The 26411-nt window shown below is 35.6% G+C and overlaps 1 protein-coding gene across 4 annotated transcripts in view; it reads right to left on the reverse strand.

The window, feature by feature from the left end:
- LOC129749194 (voltage-dependent T-type calcium channel subunit alpha-1G) overlaps positions 1 to 26411 on the reverse strand; it is a 144633-nt gene that overhangs the window by 17354 nt on the left and 100868 nt on the right. For 2 of the 4 annotated variants that reach the window (XM_055744119.1, XM_055744118.1), the window contains 11 exons: positions 24376 to 25091; positions 24113 to 24316; positions 22326 to 22491; positions 19958 to 20113; positions 19712 to 19897; positions 19436 to 19570; positions 17561 to 17975; positions 15710 to 16262; positions 15376 to 15568; positions 15174 to 15323; positions 14943 to 15104 (listed from right to left, as the gene is read on the reverse strand). In XM_055744119.1, the coding sequence (XP_055600094.1) occupies positions 14943 to 15104; positions 15174 to 15323; positions 15376 to 15568; positions 15710 to 16262; positions 17561 to 17975; positions 19436 to 19570; positions 19712 to 19897; positions 19958 to 20113; positions 22326 to 22491; positions 24113 to 24316; positions 24376 to 25091 (3036 nt within the window). Of the gene's footprint in view, positions 1 to 14942; positions 15105 to 15173; positions 15324 to 15375; positions 15569 to 15709; positions 16263 to 17560; positions 17976 to 19435; positions 19571 to 19711; positions 19898 to 19957; positions 20114 to 22325; positions 22492 to 23703; positions 23828 to 24112; positions 24317 to 24375; positions 25092 to 26411 lie in introns of those variants that run through there. The other 2 variants (XM_055744120.1, XR_008737949.1) reach the window with 2 other exon arrangements.

A 26411-nucleotide genomic window follows, 5' to 3' on the forward strand; every position in this document is an offset into this window, starting at 1 on the left:
AATGGAAATTTATACTAATTTCATGAGAAATAAGTACTTTTCTCAACTTTCCATCATCAGATTGCTAAATACAACAAAATTCTAATGAATGATGAAATGAAAATTGAAAGATTATACAAGCTTCAGAAAGTTCTGAAATCAAAGATTTAGTATTTTAAAATAATGTTTTTTTGTCATTTTAATTGCTGTTTATTGAATGAAGAATTTGTTTTCCTGAGACAGCTAGTTAACGAGAAAATTGTAATTAAAAAAGTATGCACATCAATTCGACATCAAAGTTAATTGCTATAAAACTCACTTGAAATGGAGCCGTATTGAATACAATTTGTTTAGTAAAATTACTTGTTAATGGTTTTGGTAGTTTACAGGCAACGTTTTGCACACTATTTATAAGGTTTTTAAGATAGTTGTATGCGTAAGGTTGCACAAAATTAACTTGCACTGTTTGAATAAAAAAAAATCTAAAAATTTAGAAAAAAAATTGAAAATGTGACGTGAAGACGTAGAAATTAGTGAAAGCAAGCTGTATTGAGTACAAGTTTTTGGAAAAGCGTGACGTGACGGCGGAACTTTGCGCAGGTGAATCTCATAAATGGCTGAATCGATTTTCAAAAATTGGTAATTTTCGGAAATCTCTAACCAAGATCCAGCCCAGATGATGATCATAAAGTTCGACGACGCAAAAAAACGTGCAACAGCACCCCTATATCAACTTATCCAAGTCAAATAAATTTTATGTATTTTATTTGGAAGTTTTTTGACATCCAATGAATTACAAAACAACATTAGGCTGGAACAAATATCAATTTCTTCTTTTGTCACCAACCCCTCTCCTCCCCCCCCCCCTTTCGAAATTTCCAAAAAACCCGAAGGGGGAAATAAATAAAGTTTTAAGTATTTCATGGAAATTTCGATAAAAAATTCAAGTATCAGAAGGATTACAAGACCACAAAACAAATTTTGGAAGATGGAAGTTATTTCATCATGTGTATGTAATATCCGGCACTACACAATATCACCATAAGCTGTTTTTACAATAACTCCGTAAAATACATACCTCACATTTTTGCTCTTCTTCTACACACTCAACTTGGAGTCCCCCGAATGCAGCTTAGAGGTTACTCAATCCGGGATGCCACAGTGTATTCTTGATTATATTGAATTTTTCGTTAAAAAATTACTTGATTTATATGTTTTGTGCAATGATATAGTATGCAATTTTATTGCATACAAGCTTTTATGCATTTTTTTCTAATTTATTTGTTTTTCGCATTAGTTTTTATTGTCCCCCCCCCTCGCGATGTTCCAACTCCGAGTGACAAAAGAAGGATTTTTAATTTTTGCAATTGAAATAACCAAACTTTCAGATTCAGAGTGGATTTTTTAACCTAAATTATTATACTTGATTTCTACTCAAAATTTTAATATTATTTTGTAGAGGAGCTAAAACTGTATCGCCGATATAAGTAGTGTGAATCCTGAAATCCAGCCGTGTTGATCAAAAATTAAAAAAATGTCTGAATGTTCAACTTTAGCGATTGCCTTGTTTCCAAGAAAATAGTCGGGGATGACGGAATAGTTTTATCTCACCTGTATTTTTTATCAGATTTTATTCATCACCTCTAGTTTCAGAAGTAGTATTTTCAGTATTTTTAGAAAATTGAATAGATTTCATTAGAGATGTATCGAATAGTTCTAACGACCGAATATCGACTAAATATTAAACCTTTTCAAGTAATCGGTGAAACGAATATTCTTAAAATAAATAGCATGAACATGAAAAATCGTAAAAAAGCTCAAAATGTGTTCAAAAATAACGTTTGCATCACCGAATATTCTGTGAAAAATAAAATTGTAAGTAATATTTAAAAAGTGATAATAGAATTGATGAACATAAATTTCACTTTTTGCATAGAAAACAATCAATGCGCGAAAAACTGCACTCACATACATACACAGGTAACGCGAGCCTCTTACAGCTTTTGAGCAAAAGTAGGTACTAATCAAAGCAGGTGAAAAACTCTATTTTTTCGAGCTTTGTTTAGAATTTCAAGCATAACTGATATTAAGTTTCAACCAATCATCTTAGTTTCACATTTTTAATGTAATTATTTATTATCATAAAATCCCCATAATTGAAATTTATTTTTATAATTTTAATCATAATTTGGTCTCAGAACAACTTTATCGCAACCACTTCTTATTTATTTAAACAAATTTTGGAAGTTTTAAATTAAAGAATGGATTTTTTTAAATAAAAACTATTGATCATTATTAAAATTGTTTAATTGTGATAACGGCTCGAAATGTATGACGGCCTTCGAACCAAAGGGGTAGGTATAAGTGCATAAAAGCTAACGAAAGTCCTAAAATATCACAGTAAACGAGCCTTCGAAAGGCAAATACCTAAATTATTGATTTAAAAAAAAACTTATTTCGATTAAACACATTTTTAATTTGATGTGCTTGGCTATTTTCCATATATATATCCAAAATTTGTATTTCTTTTCAAACGTAAAAGTATGGAAATTGAAATTCTGAAAATCTTAGAAATTACCAAATTATGATGAACCGTTTTATATCAATCTACGTCGAGCCAAACACAATCAAAGCTCATTTTTTTCAAAAACGTTCCAAAATAAAAAAAATATTTAAAAATAAGTCTGAAATTCAAATGTATCTTTTTAATTTAAATTGTCTAGTCAGTTTCGGTATATTTAGTTAAAAAAAAATATGGGCTTTGGAGGCGCATTCTGTAATGTTCGGAGCTTGCAATAAAAAATAAATCAAGATATGGAAATGTAGTATTAGATGTAGGCAACAAAAATCGAATCTGTTCAAATGAACATCTGGGGAAGGAGGGTAGGGGTTGCCAAATACCCACACTTGTGCACAAAGAGAGAGAAGGGGGTAAAAATCTCATTTTTTTGTCCACGTGGTATCTGAACGGCCCTAAAGGCAATTTAACATTTAAAGCCTCTAGTCTTTTTTACTTATAAAAGGATCGAAATAAATTGATCTATCAAACATGGAGCCAAACCGATCTCAATAACTTGTAAGATAACAAAGTTATGGTCGAAAACAAGTTTGCAGGTATTTATTGAACATACCGACTATTTGGTCAAAATTAACAAAAAATTCTAATTCTAATTCTAATTTGTTTATTTAGAGAGGATTTTAACCGACATGGTCATTCTTCCACTTGATAAAAGATTTACAATATTTACAAAAACTTAAATTTTGTGAAGTCAATTAGCACTTTTAAGAAACTGTATGAGATTATCTTCGTTAACTGTGTTCAATGCTGATACGATATCGTGGTCGATACCACTGTCTCGCCTTTCCTTCGCGTACAATCTACATGCTCCAATAACGTGGGCCACTGTCAGCGGCTCATTGCAGGAAACGCACATTTGGATACCCTTAGTGAAAAATTCCAGGTGTGTAAGTAGGGTATGTCCAATTCTCAATCTGGTAAGGGCACGTCGTTCCAAGGGATCCTCTCTATCCATCCATCTTAGAGTATTGTTTTTTATTCTTCTTAGAAACAGCTGCCGGTTGCTTTGCCATTCTTCTTTCCATTAAATTCTCAACTCTGATCTCACCCAGGTGATAACGTCGTGAGCTGGGATTTCAATTGACTTCCTTGGTCCGTTTCTTCCTTTTGCCGCCAACTCATCCGCTTTTCTGTTTCCTTCGATGCCAACATGCCCAGGAATCCAGCATAATGTGGCACTTAGTTTTTTCTGCTCTTCCTCTATTGCTTGTACCCATGGATGCAGGGAATTACCGGCGTCCACTGCTGCCAAAACACTGGCCGAGTCCGAGAAAATTACTGAACGATATCTAGATTTGGCCGCGTTATTTTTCAGGGCGTAAAGTATTGCCATTGCTTCAGCGGAAAAAATGGAACATTGTTCGGGGAGTTGGTAGAATGACTGTCTATTTTCACACGAAACACCGAAGCCCACTTGGTTATTCGCTACTGAGCCGTCTGTGAATATCTTCAGAAAGTTTGTGTAGCGTTGTTCTGAGTGGTGTTTGAACAGCTGGACTGCTTTCTGATTGTTTTCTCCAACTTTGAATTGTTTTTTGATCCACCAATCTACGTTTGGATTTTCCGCGTTCCAGGGTCGAGTGCTGACTGTGATAGAACGAGCTATTGTGGGAATCGTTTTTCCCGTAAGCGTTTCGAAAGCCTCCAGTGACCTCTTCGAGGCGGGAGTTATTAGGCCATGTGGTTTTTCAAGCATGCGTATCGAATTAATTGTGAGGCGTTCAGTGAGACGAAAATTCCACGGAAGTGTTCCACTCTCAGCATGCATTGACAGAACTGGGCTGCTGCGCATAGCTCCTGCTGCGATGCGTATTCCGGAGTTGTATGTGGGCATGAGCGCTTTCAGTGAGTTGGTGCCTTTTCTCGCTATCGTGTTTATGCCGTAAAACATTTTTGACTCACCTATCCCAAGTAACAATTGAAGTTTTATTCCAACCTTAACAGTTTGCTTAAGACTATTTCCTAAAGCTTATTTACAAGCCAAAGCGTAATCTACGCTTTAGCACAACCACTTTAAAGCTAACATATGGACTAGTTGGCCCTATTTTGTCAACGCCTTTAAAGCTAACTCTATAAGCAATAATAAAACATCCAACAGAATAGTTTTATTCGACCTTATAGACATAGATTTAAGAAACCCTCCAGAGCCCTCTTAAGACTATCCACAGCTCTTTTAAAACTACGTCATGGATTCTGATAGGAATTTTACTGTGGGAGCCGTGGAATCTGATAGGAATTTTACTGTGGCAGCTGTAGAATCTGATAGAAATTATGCTGTGGAAGCATTCTGTCCGTGTTTTTTTTTCTCGTGTTATGACTTTCTCTCCCAAGCATTTGGTGATTGGTAAAGATTTCCATTAAAATAATTTAAAAATATTCTCATTTTTATTTTTAATATATCTTAGCATAAAACTTACTGCAACCTTGGATTTCTGGTGAAATATATACGAAATAGCATCAAAATATAAGCGCGCCTCAAAGAAAATCAAGGTTGACCGGATTCTAAGCATTTTTTTAGTTAAAAAAATGATATTTTAAGGAAAATACAAATTTGCTCAAATGATGCAATTTTTACTTTGCATTGAAATTCATTAGCTCTACAACAAATAGTACCGCCAACATTGTCAAATTTGTTGAAAATGTTTAGTTTTTAGTATAATAGTATTATTTCTAGCAAGATGGCGTCAGTAATTTCGATTCAATTTCACAATCAACATGGCGTTCAGTAAGTTAATATTGAAAATCTTAAGGCAGTTGTAAAACAGTTGTTAAATGGTTTTGTGCCGGTTAGAAAAAAGTTGTAATAAAACATTTTTAATAAACAGTTTTGAAATGGTTTTAAGAGACCTTGAATCACAGCTTCGACTGACGTTTCTCTAAATGGAATACACGCTCATGATAGATTTATACATTTTTTAGAAAGAGAAGTTTTTTGCAATAAATGAGAACATTTCGATTTGTTGCTTGGCAAAAGGCATATATTATCTTTAAATAATAAGTAGGTATTGTTATCAAATAATCTCAGACTGTTTTTGAATAGATCATTTCCTGTCATAAAAAAAACTGGCCTCAAAGCTAAAAAAAAAACCCGCATAAATGAGAATTATAACCAAATGACTTCTTAAATCGTCAAACGATGATTTGAGGAAGCGTAATAAAACGTTTAACAAACGATCATGTAAATTGTAAAATACATTGCCTTAATCGTGAATTCCGAAATGATTGTACTATGAATATGTAATAAGGTTATGTAACTGTTAAAAACTGTTAAAATAGTTGTATGGGAAAACTTTTCTGCAAACAGTAGGCTAACGATCTAGGAAACGATTTTATTAATAATATGCGACATATCAAACTATAAAGGTTATTGTTGCAATTCGAAGCGATAAAACGATTCTATAAAACGTGCTTCGGATGTTTTGCTTACGATAATCAGATAATCAGTAATTTTCAATGATTGGCCAATGCTAGTGGTTTTCATTCTGAATATATCATCTGAAACTTTTTGAGACTGATGAAAGCATAGAATGAGTATTTTCGCTTGTGATGAAGCCTTATTTCTCCGCATTTGCTGAGGAGAAACCGATGGCTGCAGTCTTCTAGAAATGTTCAAGGGCGGTGTATCCGGAAATAATTTTGTTAACTCTGGATTGGATGACGTAAATATAGATTGACTTCGCATTGAGAGATAAATATAACAAGTTATATTTTTGGCGTACTTGTAAATTAATTGTCTATTATATTTATTCTTATCGAATCACAAAAACGTTTATTCACAGTGTGCTTTTATTCGAACCCTAAGAATTGAGCGACTTATGATGTAATTGTATTTAAATTTGAATGCGGATGCAACAAAGTTGATTTTATTTATCACATGAATTTGGCTGTGTTAATTTATATCATTTTTATAGCCCGTTTTTCTCAATTTTGAGTGATAATCCTTTCAAAACAGGTTATGCTATCTCAAAAAGAGGTAAAAAAAATTGAGCGTGTAAATGTTCGTCTCGATTGTCAAATCATCTGTCACTTAGTTTTATTATGCCTACATTCACTGTGCCAATAAAACAGTTTTTCAACTTGGCTTGAACGCTAGTTTTAAAAGCGCATTGAGCGCATTTTTAAAACTGATACCAAAGCCCTAATAAAAACAGGAAAGTATGTGTTTTATTGATGCTTTAGCAATACTTTTGCAACTTTTTAACAACACTCTTAAGATAGTGTTTTATTCAAGTTTTAGTAAAACTTTCAGGGCTCTTTTAAAACACACAATAAATGAAGCATTTCCTATGTTACAATAAACCCGTTTTAAAAATTGGATGCCATAGAAAAGTCTTCATAAAACAATATTAAAACTCAAAAAAGCCAATTGGCTCAATCTGTGTTACTTGGGATGCTTTTGAACAGATTCAGGATACAGTTCCTCTGACCACCATATGGTCGGCCGCCTATGGCACGTAGCAGATTTAACCGAGATTGCAGTGCTGTCTTAGTTTCTAATATCTGAGACGCGAAATTTAGGGTTTTAGTAAAAGTCACTCCAAGTATGCGAGCTTTTTTCACTTCAGGAACACTTTCTCCGAGGATCGTTATTTGGGGAACTGCTTTGTGTTTCCTCCTACGGCAGATGTGGAGGATGTTTGACTTTTCTGATGAGATAGTAAACTTAATTTCAGCAGCCCATTCTACAGCGGAAGTAACTGCCTTTTGCAGTTTTTTCCTTAGACTTTTGACTTGTACACCTGATACAAGCAGGACAATGTCGTCGGCATACACACAGGTTTGGATCCCACGAGGAATTCTTTCGAACAGCGGCTCCATTGCGATAAGGAACAGTGTTACGGCCAAGACTGATCCTTGGGGGACTCCATTTTTCTGGGATTTTAATTCGGAAAAAGCTCCACCGACCGACACTTTGAATTTTCTGTTCGTGAGAAAGTCTTGCAGAAACATATATGGTTTTCCACTGATGCCCCATTTTGCAAGGGTTGCAAGTATCGGTGCTTTTTGTGCGGTATCGTACGCTTTACTAAGGTCAAGTAAGGCTAACTCGGAGTGTTGCTTTTTTTCAAACGGACCATCTAGCGCCGCCTCCAATTCCGTGAGGTATTGATCAACTCCTCTCCCCTTTCTGAAGGCGTATTGATTTGAGCTCCACAATTGTCGATCTTCGATCCACTGAACGAGCCTACGATTAACCATACGCTCCATAGTTTTTCCTAGGCAGCTAGTAAGCGATATAGGTCTCTGGTTGCTTGCTATTTTGGGATCTTTGCCAGCCTTCGCAATGGGTATTATTATTGCTTCCTTCCATGAAGAGGGAAAAGTTCAATTTTCCCGTAACTCATTCAGACGATCCAGAAGTTGTGTTTTATTTGCAATAGGGAGTCGACGCAACATTTCGTTACTTATGTTGTCCGGTCCAACAGAATGGCCTTTTTTTGATTTTGTCGCAGTGAAAAATTCGTTGATAGAAAATTTCTTTTCTAAATCCGATATGGCTTTTCGGTTATGACGGGTGCTTCTTGGTGCAGGAGGGAAAGGAAGTAGTGGTTGGTCGGACATGGATTGGAAGTGATCACCGAGAAAGTTTGCGATTTGCTGACTATCATCTATTAATCCGTTGGGTGTTTTAAGCACCATTCTTGATGGTTTGCGCTTTCCAGAAAAGCGATTGAAGTTTTGCCACATTACCGATGTGGGAGTTGCCGAGGAGAAAGACGCAACGAAGTTTTCCCAACAGGCTTTTTTTGCATCCGCTATACCGCGGCGTGAGGCGTTGCGTGCTATTTGAAAGTTTTTCAAAGCGTCAGCAAAACTGAGATCGTCCTGAGCAAGACTCCTCAGGGTTCTTAATTTTTTTCTACGATCTTTGATCAATTCCTTAACTCTCTCGTTCCACCAAGGAACGGCCTTGCGCTGGCAGTATCCGCTAGTGCGGGGGATGCTGGCCTCGGCTGCCTTGATAATTGCTTCTGTTAATTCGTTTAGTGTGGGTGTAGCGTTAGGGTCTATTGTTTCTTGTAAGGTTTCCTCGAAAAGCTGCCAGTTAGCCTGATTTTCTAGCCAGCGGGGACGATACTTTTGCACTTTCGATTGTGTATTTAAGGTGATTCTAATCGGAAAATGATCGCTACCGCACAGGTCGTTTTCGACTTGCCATGAGAGACGGTTGCAGATGGATAGCGATGCCAAGGAAAGATCGATTGCACTAGTTGTGCCGTTGGATAGGTGGAAGTAGGTGTGGTCAAGAGAATTTAGAATTATGAGTGCATTTTCAGCGCTGAGTTTTTCAATAAGACAGCCGCGACGATCAGTGCGTTTTCCACCCCAGGTTGTACTATGGGCGTTGAAATCGCCAACGATTAGGAGAGGGTGTGGAAGAGAATGGATTATGTTTTCGAACTCCGTTTCAAATGTTGTGAGGGTTTCTCTATTCGGTATGTAGGTCGATAAGATGGTGACTTTGATGGGTACTTCGATGGTAACTGCGCACACAGGGAGGTTTGTGTTTAGGCTTACTTGGGAGAACGGAATACCATTTCTAATTCCGATCCCGGCGCTTGATGTGTGAGGGTATATACTAGGAGATGAAAACCAGGTAAAGTTGTTAACATACCGTTGTAGATTAGATGTACGAAGCTCTTGAATGGCAACTGCAACTGGGTCGTATCGGGTAATAAGATGCTGGAGTTCTGCTCTGCGTGGGTGGGCACCACAAACGTTCCACTGCAGGACTAGTGTTTCTTCTCTTATTTGAGGGCGGTTTCTACTGTAGTTACGATTTGTGCGATGGTTTGTTGTGGTTGAGGTGTTGAGCATGGGTGATTCTAGAGTCCCGGGTTGTACCTGATTGCGGTTGTGTTGGGGCGATCCTTGTTGATGTTCCGAGTCTTGTAGGGACGGGTTTTGTGTTGAAGAATTTTGAGTGGTGGTCATTTTGCTATTTTAATTTTGGGAGAACATATCCTGGCTGCAACTGTCCATTGGTACTTCGGTTTCGGATCCTAGATCGTCGGAGCCTTCGGATTCGGGAGGTGGTTGGGTGGTTGCTTGCTTTTTCAGTGGTGGTTGCGTTTGTTTGAGAGAGTCGCTTTGGTTTCTTTTGATCGGTGTTGTTGAACGGTTTGCTTGGGATTGAGCTGGTGCCAATGAGCGACTTGGGCGGTTGGACTGCTGTGATTGTGTTCTTGAAGCGTTGGTTGAGTTTTCATTTCTCGGCGGTTCGACTACAATTTGTATGGCATTTGTTGGCAAGAGTTGCTTTCTGTCTTGACTTCCGGCGCGATTCCTTTCTAGGCTTTGTGATCTTTGGATCCACGTTTTCGCCTTAAGAAAATTAGACTGCAAATTTTTGTTGATACTTTCGAGCTCTGTGATTTTTTTCTGCAGCTGTTGGATGACCTGGTCCTTTTTGTCAATTTCTTCTTGTAGCGGTGATTTTGGTGAAGTGATTTCGGCGTATGACTGCTGTTTATTATTCGTTTCATATAAACGTCGGGCTTCAGGGAAAGACATTTTAAGATCTACCTGCATCTTGCATATTTTGTCTTCCATAACATATTTTGGACATTGGCGATTAAGTGCTGAATGACCACTTTGACAGTGATGACAGAATGTGTGATTTTCACATTTTCCTGGGTGCTCCTGAGAGCAGTTTTGGCATCTTTCATTGGCTGTACATTTGACTTTGGTATGTCCATAATCTAAGCACTTAAAACAAAGCATCGGTGTTGGGTAGTAGGCACGGGTTGGAATACGGAGGAGACCAAAATTGATGTATTCTGGTTTTTCGATGCCCGCTACCGTTAGAACGAGTGTGGCAGTATTTACTGTTTTCTGCTCAACTTTCCTTTTGATTCGTCGGACGTTTGTAACGTTTTGGCTTTTTAATTCGTTCAGTATCTCGGATTCGTCTATGTCAATGGCATCACGACAGGAAACAACGCAACGCGAAAATTTGAGTTGGGGGTGCGGTATCATTTGGATTGGTGTTCCATCGATTAGAGCTTCTAATTTCAATAGTCTTTCAGCCAACTTTCGACCACGAACCTTGATAATGTACTTGGTTCCTTTGGCCTCGGTTTTGGCGTATTCAATTTTGCCACCGTCAAGTTGGATTGACTTGCTGATGGTGAAAGGATTCTTCGGAAGGTTGTGCCCATCGGCTGGGTTCATCTGCAATATAACGGTGTCTTCGTGTGGACCGAACCACTCAGGCAGTGTTTGGCTGTACGTTATGCCCGGCGGGGAGCCTCCCCCCGGGGGGCTTTCCGAGCTAGCCATACGGCTAGCTGGTTATTTCGTTCGATAGTGAATGTTGCTGGCGTCACACAGTATATGGTAACTATGTTCAGGTAGAGTTGAAGATTTAATAACGTATTCGTTCGATGAGCAGATACGGTGCGCTTTACCCTTGTCCAATTTCAACGACCCAAGGCGCACGAAGGTACAAGCCGTTGAAGCCTTTTAACCTGGCGTCTCACGTAGTAGCAAGAGGCTAAGGTACCACTACTACGGAAAACAAACAGACCCACTCTCTAGAGGAGTAGTACAGCCCTTTACCCTAGGCGAATAACGGAAACGCGAAGGGCGAAGGTACCACGTTTCGTTGTTCTATGCTCTACTCAATCCAAATATTTTCAACACGTGATGCTTAAGTGAGCCAGTCAACCTTTTTATGTAAAAGGAGCCGAAGAGATCACAGCTTTTCGAGCAGTTAAACGCCTGAAGTTAGGCTCTTCGTTGCTACGCTCCAGGTTAGATTATGGCAGCGGGATGAGCTGGTTATGGTAATCCACTGCCACTACCGAAAACCAAAACAATAACAACACTATCCAATTTGGTGTTTTGGTGAGATAGTGTTATCGTTAATATCGTTTTTGCTCGAACCGGAAGCGAAAAAACTTCACCACGCTATGTTGCTTCAAACTACTGGCTATCTCTCAAAGTGAAAATCACCGTGCCGAAAAACCGTTATCGCTAAGAAAAACTTGATTGAAAATCCCGATTGAAACACGCGCCGTTACGCTCGTAGTTATCAACTGAGTATGATATCAAAAAATGATTAAACTATAGCTAAAGTTTTAACGAAGTTAGACTGAAAAAACATTTTCACTTAATATCCAAAAAGCGAAAAAAAGCTCATGAGCATTACTGCCCCTACTCGCATAACAGTCCCATATGAATTTTCGTCATTTTTCATCTAACCTGACAGTTCGTCATTTCGAACATTTTACTTCAATATAAAACGATAAAAAAGAGACTTTGTTCTAGAAATTGCGAAAAAAATATCAACTAGCGACTGTCCCATATGAAATATACCCGCATAACAGTCCCATATGTGAAATACCACGGATGTAGTTACCTTACTATGTTTCTTTCGGTGAAATGATCTTTGATTTATTGCTTTAAGTCATTTAAACAAGATGCAACTCACTTGATGTCGAATTATCCACATAACACAGTAAATTTAACTACAGTTTTTAAAAGGCAGGCTAAGATAAAGTAAGGATGGTCTTCCTATGAGAAAAACTACCAGAAACAACTAAAAACCATGATAAGATTCAACTTACAATATGGAATTCACGAACTACATTTACAAGTTCAGAAATGATCAAATTTAAGTCTTAGAAGGTAGCATGGTGAGCAAACTATATTCTGTATGGGACTGTTATGCGAGTAGATTTGAAAAAGGTCTCGAATATGCTCGCATAACAAACAAAAATTGTGCTCCAACCCTTACCAGTTGCCAAATTCCGAAAAATTCAGGTCCTACGATTTATTATGACAACCTAGAACATATTCCATTAAACGATTTTTGTTTATGCTGAAAGCTGTGGTCACGATTTAAAAATGTATTCCAAAACAAAAAAAGCTGATTTTCTCGCTTGCTCATTTTTGCATCACTGTTATGAAAGTAGGGGCAGATTAAAGATAAATAACAAATTAGGGAAACGTTGTTTAAGGACAGAGATACGCCCGAAACTAAATTGCATGTTTCGTAGATCCCAAACTTTTTGCCGATACACCATACTGAGGGGTGAGCCCAAACTTTTGATCGATAACTTAAGTAGCTATTTTATCTATTTAACTTGACATATTTTAAGCATAAAATTTAAAAAAAATGTGTTTGGATATTTATAAAAAAAAAATTCAAATGCAACTCAAATTTTTAAATTCGGTCCACCCAATCCTGAAATGATCGGTTTTAAATATGAAGTGCGATTTTAATTGAAAATTTTCAATTTTAACCCTTTGTTTCATAAAGTAACAAATTTGCAACAATTAATGTATAGAAAAAGTGAAAAATCTTATTTAATTTTAATTTTTTTTCTTGATGTACTCATCCTTTCCAAATTTTTAAAATGATTTTTAAGGAAAAATAAAAAATCATGAAATGAAGGGTAGGGCTTGTGATATAGCTCAGTTGGCAAGTCTGTTGTCTCTTGAGCCGATGTCCGCGAGTTCGAGCCCAAGAGTAAACATCGAACACAGTTGTACCGGATAGTTTTTCAATAACGATCCGCCAACTGCAACGTTGATAAAGTCGCGAATGCCATAAAGATGGTAAAACGACTATAATCGAAACAAAAAAAAAAAAAAAATGAAATGAAGGGTTAAGCCAAGTTTAAGTCGTATTAAGTTAACATACATATATTTTGCCAATAACATACGAAAAAGGATTTTTTTGAGGGGGTGATCCTAAACTAATGGCCGGCAGCGTATATGGTCAGCAAATTCGAATTCAATGCTGTAAGTACGTCAACAATAGTTATTTGATGAAATTCGGTCTAGAGAATTGCAAGTTGCAGCTGTTTTAGTTTGGCGGACCGATTTTTTTTCAATTTGGAGCTTTTAGGTGATTATTAAATTTTTTTTTTTTATCTAACAAACCCCCCACGGAGTTGAAAAATTTGAGAATTCGAAAGAACACCTACTAGGAAAAGTTCTTAGTTTTTATATGAAATCCAGCGTCTGCGAGTACTTCGTAACGGTTTTATGGCGCTGGGGGGGGGGGGGGGTGATCACCCCGATCACCCCCCCCCCCTATAGGACCGCTTTAGACGGCGGGTCGGCAGCCATCTCGGATGTGGGAGCTTGGGCGGCTTTGTACCGCCTCGGCCCCTTCATCCTGCCGCAAAAGAATAGTATATGTGTTATGTAAACCCAATTTTTGTTTAAAATTTTTTTTTTTTTAAATTACAATGTGGATTAATATGTTAAATTTTCTGGGAAATGAAAACTCAGGCAAAAAAAAAAAACATCAGAGAAATGGTCCATCCTGGCGAATTATTTTCTAGGAAATGTTTATGTAAATGTTTAATCTACCACGGAAAATCATTTAAAAGTATTTTAATAATGCATGAAAATTACAATTAGTTATACAGAAAAAAAAATTTATATCTCATTTCTTACAGTTAAAACAAAATTTAACACTATTGAAACAGAAATTTTGTTATTTGACATATGTATATTATTTATTCAGAGGTCAATAAAGTTATTTCCATCAACAATAGATGAATAAATTTTTTAAAGCATCGTAGCTTTTTTAATTGTATTGTAGCTAATTTCTTGAATCATTTTTTTAATCGAAAATTAGGATAGAAAAAGCGATTATCCATTATTTTGAGTAAATTTCCAAAAAGATAACCAGATACCCTTTCTCTTGTTTTTTTACAAGCATACCATACCATTTTAAACTATGTTTGCCAGGTCGATCAGTATGAAAGATGTTTGGATGAGGTTCGTATTTACCAATCAACTGAATGTGATACCTCGGAATAAATTTATAATTAGTAAATATTTAGTTTAAAAAAACGAATGAGACAAAATTGCTAGGTCCTCTCAACTTTAGGAAAAATAACCTTGAATACGATTTTGCCTGCTTTCTGCCATTTGTTGAACTGAACTTTTGGGGGGTTTTCAAGTTCCTGCACATTATGTGTGCGTGAGAAATGTCAAATAATAACCGAATAAACCGGGCATGTCAAACTGAGGGATTTTTATGCGAACCGCCCAGCCATCTCAGAAAGCATTAAAAAAAATTAATCACCTTAGATTTTTATGAGTCAACATTTTTCAACTGATTTTGGTTGCGGTCCGTCAGGCTATATTAAATTCGGCCTGTGGGCCGCACACTTCAACGAGTTTGACATGCTTGGAATAATCCGTATTTTTTTTTCAGTCTATAAGAATTAAATTTTGGCATCAAATATTTTAATTACGTTTACATTGCCTCATCATAAGGCCTTATCAAAACAAACTCTGATAATCTCATCGATGGTGTACAATTAATTGATGTCGAAAATCATGTTTATATAGATTTTGCACATACTCATAAACACAGTTTTATAGTCCGGGAAATTTTTTCGAAAAGTTAAATTACCTGCACTCCTAAGATTCCAAATATTATGAAGAAGGTGCAGCATATAAGCACTATATTACCAATAGGTCTTAGTGAAGATAATAGAGTTTGAACTACAAGTTTAAGTCCAGGTGCTCGATTTATTACACGCAAAGGCCTTAGCGATCTTAATAATCTAAATACCTGCAAACAATAAAACAAACCATTATTTATTGTACCCATAAAATAATGTAATTTAATTTGCAAGCTTACTCTTAAAATACCAAATATTCGTGGACTCGATTCACTGATAAGAGACATCAATAAATCGATTATTGAAATAATAACAAGTGATCCGTCCATTATATTCCAACCAGACGTGAAGTAAGCGTCAGCTCCATAAAACATTCCTGAAGCAACGACCTGAAATAATTGAATTTATTGATTTGGTAGGCTTTAAAAAAAACAGAATTACTTTTATAAACATCTCCACTGCAAATACCGCTGTGAAGACATAGTTTGCTGTTGATAAGAAGTATCGTTCATTGCAATTTGGCGGAATATTTGGTCTTTCCATAGCTAGTGTTATACAGTTCAATGCAATGAAAAGCAATATCACATTATCAAACCATTTCTGATTCACAAACCACGTACATATTTGTCGAAACCTGTAATACAAAATGAAAGTTTTATGATAACAGACTTTTTATGTGATAAATTTTAATGAATGAATTAGTTAACTTCAAACAATTATGTATACCAATTAAAATCTAGTCTACATTTCAACATCAATGGAAAATGTTGTTTACCTATTATTCTCAGGAAAAACGTAGAGGGTATAAGCATCGCGTTCTTCTACAAAATTTTGTGGTGTAACATATCGGAAGAACTGCTTCAAACGGCCTTTGGACTTTTTTCTGTTTATCGGTTTGGTTCCTGTTTGTTCTTTTGACATATTAGATATATCGGTGGCATTTGATGAGTTGTTTATTTTGTTTTTGGTTAGATCTGCTTGGAGTTTCCGAATTTCTAAATTATTTGCATTGATTCTAGACGGTTTCTGATAAGTTTGCTCAAAGGCAGACATTCTTCGCTTGTTGTTTGGTGATTTTATATCGCTCAACCTTAATGAACTTTTTCTATCGTAATAATGTTTGTTTTTATCAATAAAAGCGAATTTTGATTGCGATCCTGCACTTATGTTGCTTGATATACTTCCGGGACCACTATCGATTTTTGAAGAAGAAGTTTTTTTGAAAGATTCCCTTTTTGATCGATTTCTGTCACGTTGAGTATCATTTTGTATCCTGTTACTACGTTGCAATAATGGATCATTTTTACGAAGATCGTAGCCTGATTGACCTGTGAAATTGAATATTTTTTTAAGCCAGAATCAAAAAAATAATGGTGTAGTTAATTGATAAATTGTGAGTGCCTCTCATTCAAATGAAAAACTGAAGAATTCTGACCAATTGATTCGCTACTAACGCAGTATTAATTTGTATTCAAACTTCTTGAACACACTGCACATGCAAATAACACGTGGCACACGATAGAAAAGGATGAAAGGAATCGACGGGACAAGGAACGCGTACTATGGCTTCTGAGTCCGGCGTGATACAGCTTATTGCTGTCTCGCATTTGGGACGAATCGTCAAGTACCTGTGAGCTTGTTGAATTTTTATTACAGATTATATTGGTAATGAAGTGTCACGAAACTTGGGAGTGTTTTTAAATTAAACAAATAACCTTTTCCATATTCAGCTTCTGAATTTTGATTGATCTAAGGATTGATAATGTTAAAACATCAAATGTTAACCATGGTTTAGATTAACTTTTCCAAATCAAATAATAAAAAAAAAACGTCAATTTGATTTTATGGATTTTTTAAAACGGCTTAGTTGATGAATCATTAGAAATATATTTTACATTCTTCTCTTCAGAGCGTAACGGATTAAAATATAAGATTGAAACCCTAAGACTAGACTTATGACCCACTCGGTGTAATGTACCTAGAAAATTCAATTACAAAATATTCTTGACTACAAAATAAGTTTGCTCGTTTTCTGTAAATACATAAACTATATTTTTTACACTCTGATAAACACTCTTCGTAATGTTTCTATGGCATCATTAAATGTTTGAATTTGAGAAATTAGACATTTATTGCTAGTGAGTGTTATTAATTTTTCTTATGAAGATCAAAAATTAAAAAGAAATAGCTTTGGAAATTAGGAACTATGTCAACGTAATGTATAACCATAAGTTAAACGATACATTATAAAATAATTAATCTTGCTGCGGTATACAAATGTGGCATCTTACCCTGTTATTGTACGATATCCCGTTTGATCGTGCTTTTAGGCGGTATGAGAACTTACTGTTTTTTGAGGGGTTTTTTATACGGTGATGCATGAAAATTATATAACTTTCAATAGATTTTCAAATTTATTTAACGATCTATTAATTTATTGTTGTTTTAGTAAGAAATTTCTTGGTCAGTACAATGAATTCTTATTTCTTTGTGTACAAATGACAAAAAAAACAATTGCCAAAAACGTGAATTTCTTAAAAAAGATTTGAAAAAATGTTTTAAAAAGTTAAACAAACCTCACTCAACTTCCTTGAATTTATCAATTTGCGATGGAATAACAATTTACCTTTACTAGTAGTCAAACACTTTCCATTATTCAGAACTTCTTGGGTTGAGGACGTTTTACGTCGTTTGATGCTGTTGGTACGAAGCAATGCTTCGGATTTCGGACTATTCTCTGTTTGAATTTTATAAAGCTTGTTGTCACTAGATGATCTGTATTCCGTTGATGCTGCTTTTTCTGATTTTCTTCTGATTTCATTCAAAACTGGCGTTCCTTCAAAATATGCCTTGTCGTCTAATGCTTTCAAAGAACCTAAAATTGGCGGTGGTCTTAATAGACTAGTATTGTTACTATTTTTCTCAAGTTGCTCAAAATCAATATTTTCCCAATCTTTGAAAGTGATTCCAGTTTCCAGAGTAGCGTTCGGTGAATCTTGCGGCGTGGCAGCTGTCGTTGTTATAATTGGGGGATCTGTCATCTGAAAAATAAGTTATAGTTAATAAGTTGAATGGTTGATTTGTAACGTGTTTTTACGATTGCCATTTTGATCATGAGATTAGAGATTAAATCTATCTATATACAGTTTGTAACCAGTAAGAAGTGCTTTAGTGAGTAAAGGAAGAGGACAACCCTAGAACTCCCGACCACAGAGGTAGCCCAAACACTAAGGTCAGTCAATGCACCGAAATATGACAAGAGATGGCGCTAGAAGTCGTGCGTATAGTTAATGCACCAGCAACGCTTCAGCGAATATAATAGGGCATGGTGGGAGGAATGGAAAGATAAACTCACATGGCGAATATTTCATCGCCCATCATGTTCCTACAGGACCCCGAATTCCTAGTTAGGAAAATATACAACCTACGACCGACCGCTACCCACATGTGATACTCTATACTGAACAGACTCTTCGTTGTTCTGAAGGCCATGCCCAAATGTAAGTGTTCAAAGCACATTGAGTAAACTCGAGCCTATCAACTTCCGGAATTAAGCCATATACGAGTAACCCGGAATTACCTTTTACACCGTGGACCAAGCCTACCATCGCCGAACCGAATTTGGTTCACGCCGTTTATTCCACTGGATAACTTACGTGCGACTGTTGTTGTGTGTGTTGCCAACCCTATTCTTGCTCTGCTAAACAGTTTGGAAGAACCTGGTTTTTGAAACACTGGAGAAATAAAGTACGCACTCATTATACTCCCCACTCAATTCCCTGTATTTTTTTTTATTTAAGGGAGGTTTATCAACTTGATAAATTTAGATGAATCATAGTTGTTTTCAAAAACCTAAAATTGGTATGATTATGATGTCAAACAATTGTACCCTGCAGATTTATCGAATGAACTTGTAAAGATGCCTAGACGCACGAGGTCTATCAGCTGGCAACGGGTGGTTCCGTGGCGACGGTCTCCTCTCGTTTCTGTCCCCAGGAGCACTATAGCTGCGATTGCGTTTTTTAGGCTTTGAAATTATGATCGAATTTATTTTTGATTTGAAAATTCGAAGTTTTGATTTTCTTTCGTAAGCAAAAACAACTATTGAGTTGTATGGATGACCCCCCCCCTTCAAAAGGGGTCATCCGATAATCTAAAAACATTTTTCATCATTCCTGGTCCTAATTAGCACCCATGCCAAATTTCAGCTCTCTAGCTCTTTACGAGGCTGAGCTTATTGAAAACAAACATACAAACGAACAAAGGGAAATTACTTTTTATATATATTTAGATTTTTGAGAAATTTAAATTAACATATAGGTACTGGATGTCGAAAAATGATCCAAGAAAACTAGTTTCAATCATAAAAAGCAAAAAAAAAAATTGTAAAATATTGTTTGAAAGCTTACTTGAACTGTTAAAAACAGTAAACAGATATCTACAGTAAAATAATCCTTATTTTTGAACTACTAAATTGACTAAAGTTATTTGCATATCTTACCTTTTTAGTAGCTCCCATCTCAATTGATTTTATTACATCTTTCTCAGAATTCAGCTTCGGGATTGATAAATTAACATCATCATATCCGGGTTGGAGAAGCCTTTGTTTTTGAATATTACATTTTATGTCCCTAATCTGTAATTAATAAAAATCATAAAGCACTCGATACTCAATGTCCTTAAGAAAATAACTAGTTCAATTGTTTTGTAGGTATGAAGGTAGGTTTGTAGATATGTTGTTCATATTTAAAACATATAGTTTTGATCTCATAGCTACCTTTCGCAGTTCTTCGGCACTAAACCATTTGCCTTTTGGTTCGTTATAGCTATCGCTTGTTGTTGATTCAGAAAAACTTCTGGGATCGTCATAAATGTCACTTCCTTGTTCTTGAGCAGCTAAAGATTCTGCATTCAGTTTTGCTTTGACGAGCTCCCTTTGTTCTCTTTCACGACGTTCGTTTCGCTGTTTAGGTTAAATATACCTTAATCATTCAATGTTAGGAATAAAAATTCCGAATTTTACCTCAGAGCTAAATCCTTCGACCAATATAGCAACCAATAAATTGAAAAGAACATAATTTCCAAACGTCATTAACGTTACAAAATACAAAGCAGCCCAATGACTTGTCTTCTCCATGCCGTTAAACAAAACGACGTTCCAATCTTCTTGTGTGAGTATCTAAATTATGAGGAAGAGAAATTGAACTTTTTTTAACCAGTTTAACATTGGAAACACATTTATCAACCACGTGTTGGAAGAAATGCGTGGATACACATCAATAATTGTAAGCAACCTTGCTAAGTACATTTGAAATGAACAATGGCATGCATTTCATGTGGTCTTCGTTAAGTTATCTTTTGACGAATAAAGTGTTGTTTTAACTCTAATGTTTCACAAAAAAATAAAAATTAAAATACACAACAACATTTAATAAATAAAATGCAGCTATCGTGTCAAAAACAAAATACTAATGAATGGGAACTGATTTTAATTAAATATCAAATTTAAAACAAAATCCAAGCGACAAATCTTAATAAGCACATAGAGCCAACCAAACAAGTGCGATTCTACCAAATTATATCATAGAACTTTTGATTTGTATAAAAGGCTCACAATTACAATAATTTAAAATTTCGTAGTTTCGTTATGTCTAAATCATGAATCTTATTACATATTTTATAACAATTTCCCGGCATTAACATTCAGGTTCTAAAGGTGAATAGGATTTCCTAAAATCTTATTTATAAATTCTGAATTCTGAATTTGGAATTTCAGGTTCTGGATTGTTAATTATAAATTGTAAATTAAGGAATACAGATTAGGATATGTATAGCCTAATCTGTATTCCTTAATCTGAATTCTCAATTCCAAATTCTGACAGGCTTAGTTCATTTTTGATAATTTAGAATACTATGTTTGGAAAGAAGCGAGGATAGGAAGAAATGATATTTACAGCACTTAACCAATTGCTGTTTTTTTTTCATCAGTCTATTATGCGGGAAAAGTTAGGCCAGTAAACAGTTGAGTACTAAAGTCTGCTTCATTTAATATTGGAACAAATTCTTTTGCTCATTGTGGCGCTCCTAGTGGACGGATTTGTAAACTTTTTTCACCCACGTGTCGGGAAATTCATTACCTTTCACCATATATTTATGTCATAACACCAAACGATAGCATTTTGTAAACAACCGCCATGGAAGCCGAACGGAGAGATCAAATTGTGCACAGTTTTCTTACGAGTACGAGTACGAGAATTTCTTCGAAACAGCAATGAATAATTTTTTTTAAATTTTTTTATGAAAGAGTAAAGAAAATGCTACATTTGTATGAAAAACAAATTATGAATTCGTTAATAAATGACTGAACTACTCGCAATTGTTTGTGTTCCAATATTAAATGAAGCAGACTTTACATCCATCGAACTTGGTCAGCACTTGGTCGTACAGCTTTCGAGCACGGATTCTGGCCACATTGTTCTGCTTCAGCGTCCGATTTGGCTGTTTGCTGGCTCGGAATGACCTTATTCCTTCCCGGAGACGAATTCGTCGCACCGTACTGTGAGCGGCCTGGAACTTATTGGCCAAATCGCGGTCTGAAAGATTGGGATTCCTCTTGACGGCCTTGATGACTTTCCCACGCAGTTTCCGGTCGACAGTTCCACTCCGACGCTTCGAATGCGGCTTCCGAGCCGTCGTCAATGTTTCCTTGTACTGCTTGATAACACGCCATACGGTATTTCTGGGCATTTTAAGCTGTTTAGCTAGCTTCGATGCCGACAACAATGGATTTTCAAGAAAACTGTGCACAATTTGATCTCTCCGTTCGGCTTCCATGGCGGTTGTTTACAAAATGCTATCGTTTGGTGTTATGACATAAATACATGGTGAAAGGTAATGAATTTCCCGACACGTGGGTGAAAAAAGTTTCCAAATCCGTCCACTAGGAGCGCCACAATGAGCAAAAGAATTTGTTCCAATATTAAATGAAGCAGACTTTAAATTAGCAGTTTATATCGCCAAAACTGGCTCTCAGAGCTGAAAGAGAGCAGAGAAGCTCTAAAGCAGTTATTGGATAGCATTTTGACAAGTTGTTAGTGCTGATGATTTCTTGGGATTTTTATCTCAATAAAAAATATTAATACTGATGATTTTCAGATGGAAAAAAGATAATATTAGATGATTAAAAAAAAACTTAACATATACATCTAACCATACTATAGCTTTACAATGAGCAAATGTTGGCTCGATAAAAATCAAAAATTGAATTTTGATTTTTGAAAACTTAAATGAAGTTGTGATTTGATAGCATTGGAACATGCACTTTAAACATATTTTTCACGCACATTTCATACATTGTAGTACTTAGTGTACTTTTTTACACTTTTACTTACTTGAAAAACTGTTACTGTGGCCCACAATATGTTGTTGAAGTGCTTCCGATCACATTCACAAAGAGGATGCTTGGAGACAATTTCAGAGCAAGTGCATTCTCTCTCTTGCCCAGCTTCATCGACAAATTTACAAAACTTACCTCCAAACAAATACATGCCAAGTATGCTATAAATTGTTAGGGAATGTTATAAAATGTATGGTGTGTATAAGAAATATGTAATGTATTGGTTCGTTTAATTTTTATGTTTGTATTTATGTAAGGTTATGTTTAAAGGGTGCCATTTTCATATTACAAAGCAGGGGTTATTTGAGCAGTTTATTTACTAACATGTAATGATTTGTTATTATAATTAAGATGTTTGTGATCAATCGATAGCAACAAATACTCATGAAAATATTATCATTCTGAATTCACAATAGAATGTATTGCGAAAATTTAAAAAAATAATCAGACCTATAATGTATGATAAAAAGTAACCTTTTTCAATAAACTGAAGTCTAGCTTTTTTTATTAGATGCACATTTCTATTTTTTCTAGCTTTCTTTAGCTAAGTAGCATCATAAAGGTGAATTTAATGATGTAGATATTATTTCTGAATTGTATTAGTCTATAATATTTAAGCGATTGCTTCTCTTATCCTCATATGTAACCGCATTACAAAAAATGTTAACAAAAGTTTTATTAAGTTCTTTCTTGTCGAACAAATACTTTGTCAATCGTATGAAAGATTTTTTGACAAACATTTATTTGGTTTCATAATATTTTTTGTATATTTGTTGTATAATTCTGTGTGAGAATAGTATCTTTTAAATGTTGCCTGTAATTATAACGCATTAAATTTGTCCATGTGTTGCAAATCACTTACCTTTTACATGAAATAATTAAAAAACCGAAACAAGATTTTGTTGTTGCTCAAATAATGAATTGTTAGAAGTCTGTCTGGAGAAGCCAATTTTGCATATTTTTTGTAAACATATGCGCTTCCATTCATTTTAGTTCATTAACATTAAGAAACAAGACAATAACAAAGCAAATTTGGGTTGATATTAATGACGAACAACTTTAAATAATTAAGGGGAGATAATTATAAAAACAAGCACAACCAACTGAAAACAAAGGACCATTACAGAACACAACTTGATTCCATGTGTTTCATTCAACAAACATTTTTTTTTCAAATTGCTATGCAGAACATAATATTTGTTTTAGCGTTTTTATCGACTACAATCGAATCAAATGAATTAATTAAAAAGGGTAGAAATAAATGCATAAATGGAAATTTAAACATGTGCATAAACTTTTCTTAAATGCATGAGCATATACAATGGAAGCAAAGTATAATTTGGTTAAATCATCTAGCATTACTGTTTCAATACCTGAAAAACTGTCACCAAGGCCCATAACAGACTGTCAAAATTTTTTCTATCACACTCGACCTCACCTTCGGTCATCTCATTTTTTTCGCAGAATTTGCATCCAAATAGGTTCATTCCAAGGGTACTTTGAGGATATTTATAAGCAATTTAGTTTTATTGCATTCATTTAAAATATGATAAAAACATATGACTTATTTTATAGACTGAACGAAAAACTTAAATTTTCAATCATTTTTTGCAAAACACTTATTTTAATATTACGATGCATTGTGGGAATGTACAAAACATTTTGATTTTTAAAGATTAATACTGCTTTTTTCATTTTTTAGTTTATAGAAAGTTTTAAGGATTATTTTTAATTATTTCATAGATTTGAAAGGTAACGATATTATTATAAGTAGAAACTCACCTGAATATAAATATGAACAATATTAACAAGGAAAAGAATATAGCAACGTTGTCCATTGTTCTTAACATAACGAATAACTGGCGTCTCAAGTTTGGCATAAATCGTACTAATTTTAAAATTCGTAACAGTCGAAACGTTCGAAGTACACTCAAACCTGAGCTTCCTTGACCTTCCCCTAGATAAGCTTGACCGAGTTCGATAACGCTAAAATAGAAAAAAAGGTTTTTTTTCACATCCTTGTTTTATATATTTATCACGGTCACCTTAGGATCACTATAACTCCGTCGAACACGTTAAAACCATTTGCCACGTATCTGAAGGGTCCTTCTGCAATAATTTTAAGTACCATTTCAACAGCGAAGATAGCTGAAAATACTATGTTGCTTGTTTCAACAATTGCTGTCAATTCTTCTGGTTGATTGTGGTATTCTATTCCCATTGATAATGTATTGATGAGAATTGCCAACAATATTCCTTGTTGAAAATATTTATGCTCTACTATTCTTTTGATGAATATTCTTAAGCATCTCAAGCATTTTTTGATGCATTTGAAAGTCATTGCAGCACATTCATACGGCTTTGAATGCTTTTTACCATGGACTTCAATCATTCCAGTGTTTTTATATAGCTCGTAACAACAGGAAAACTCATCGTTGTTCAAATTGTTCACTGCAGATGAATTTTGAGAACATTTTGATACCATAATGGATGACTTCTGGGGCAAGTTTTCATCATTATAATTGTGGAGAATTGGTGACATTGCATTAGCTTCATCATTGCATTTGTCAATGTCGTTACTTCTATTTCTAGTAAGTGTGGAGTAAAATGATTCCAGCGTTGTTTGACCTGTAGGTAGTGCAGCCGAAAATGCTACAGAAAAAGCAAGCAATTCTTGGCATGTCATTGCGTCGGTCAAACATAGCTCAGAATAATCATTAAATACATTCGTCATTGCATGGATAGATTGCGGTAGATTAACCTAAAAATGGAAATGATTATTAGTAAAACGATTATAAGTAAACGATGAAAAAAAGTATTGATAGATTCGTGCATTCTTCTTTAAAATGTGATAACTTATCATAATAAATACCTAATTACACAATAAAATAAAACAATATTTAATGTAGCTATTAAATGGTTTCATTTTTAATTTTTTTTTGTAGTTACTAATCGAGTTTGACTATGAATGTATATTTAATTATATGTTCACTATGCTGGCTGGCTCGCTGGCTCAACTTGCTAGAGAAGCTAGCCGCCTCAAGTTAGAAATTCTGGGACTGAGCGAAGTCCGTTGGAGAACACAAAACACAGTCCGGGCAAGTCCTGCTTTACTCTGGCCGAGGAGAACACGCTACTCGGGGACGAGGAGTTTTTTTTTTGTAGCGGCCCTGGTAGCAGAGTTGGTTTCCTGTTAAGCCCGCAGGTCCACGCGGCTCTCATTAGATGGGAATCGATAGACAAAAGAATAACCGTAGCCAGATTTAGAACACGGGTTAGAAACCTTACAATGGTCCAGTGTTATGCGCCAACTGAAGTTGCCGATTTGCAGGAGAAAGAGCAGTTTTACAGTCAACTGAACAGCGTGGTTGAGAAAATTTCGAAGGATGACATTCAAAACCATTTGGGCGACCCCAACGCACAGATTGGCTCCGACACTTGGGTATCCCAAGACGGCCGAACAGAAAATAAAATTGACCACATCTGCATCAGCCGAAAATGGAGAAGGAGCCTGTGGTATCCTGAATGAGCGTGCAGAGCTACTGGTTATGGCAGTATTTGGGTGAATTTGGAAGGAGTGAGTCAGCATCAGTCGATAGTCAGATATACGAGGTAGATTCATATAGTAATAAACAGAATACTCTATCTTAATGTCCGCAACAAACGAAGCGCAGACATTGCATCAGACCATCACCTCGTTCTTGGTGAGATACGACTGAGAGTTGCGCGTGTCCAACGGCGTGAGCAGGTAGTCGGGTATCGATACGTCGTCCGCCGGTTGGAGAATCCAGAGGTGAAAAGGGCATACGTCGAACAGCTAGAATCCTGAGCCTCGGGATTGCCGACAGACGGAACAGTCGAAGAATAAAGGGTGAAACGGTCAAAATTTGGTCAATATCAACTTGACGTATTTCTTTAAATTTTGCATTTTAAAAACCTGAACACCACTCATTTTGAATGTGTATGTGTGTAGAATGCTCCTATTTTGATTTTGGAACTCACTCTTCAGTTGTCAAAATGCCGTCCAAGGAAGAAGAACAGCGTATCAAAATTTTGCTCGCACATCGCGAAAATCTGAGCT

Source organism: Uranotaenia lowii, chromosome 2, assembly GCF_029784155.1.
Source record: "Uranotaenia lowii strain MFRU-FL chromosome 2, ASM2978415v1, whole genome shotgun sequence".
NCBI lineage: Eukaryota > Metazoa > Arthropoda > Insecta > Diptera > Culicidae > Uranotaenia > Uranotaenia lowii.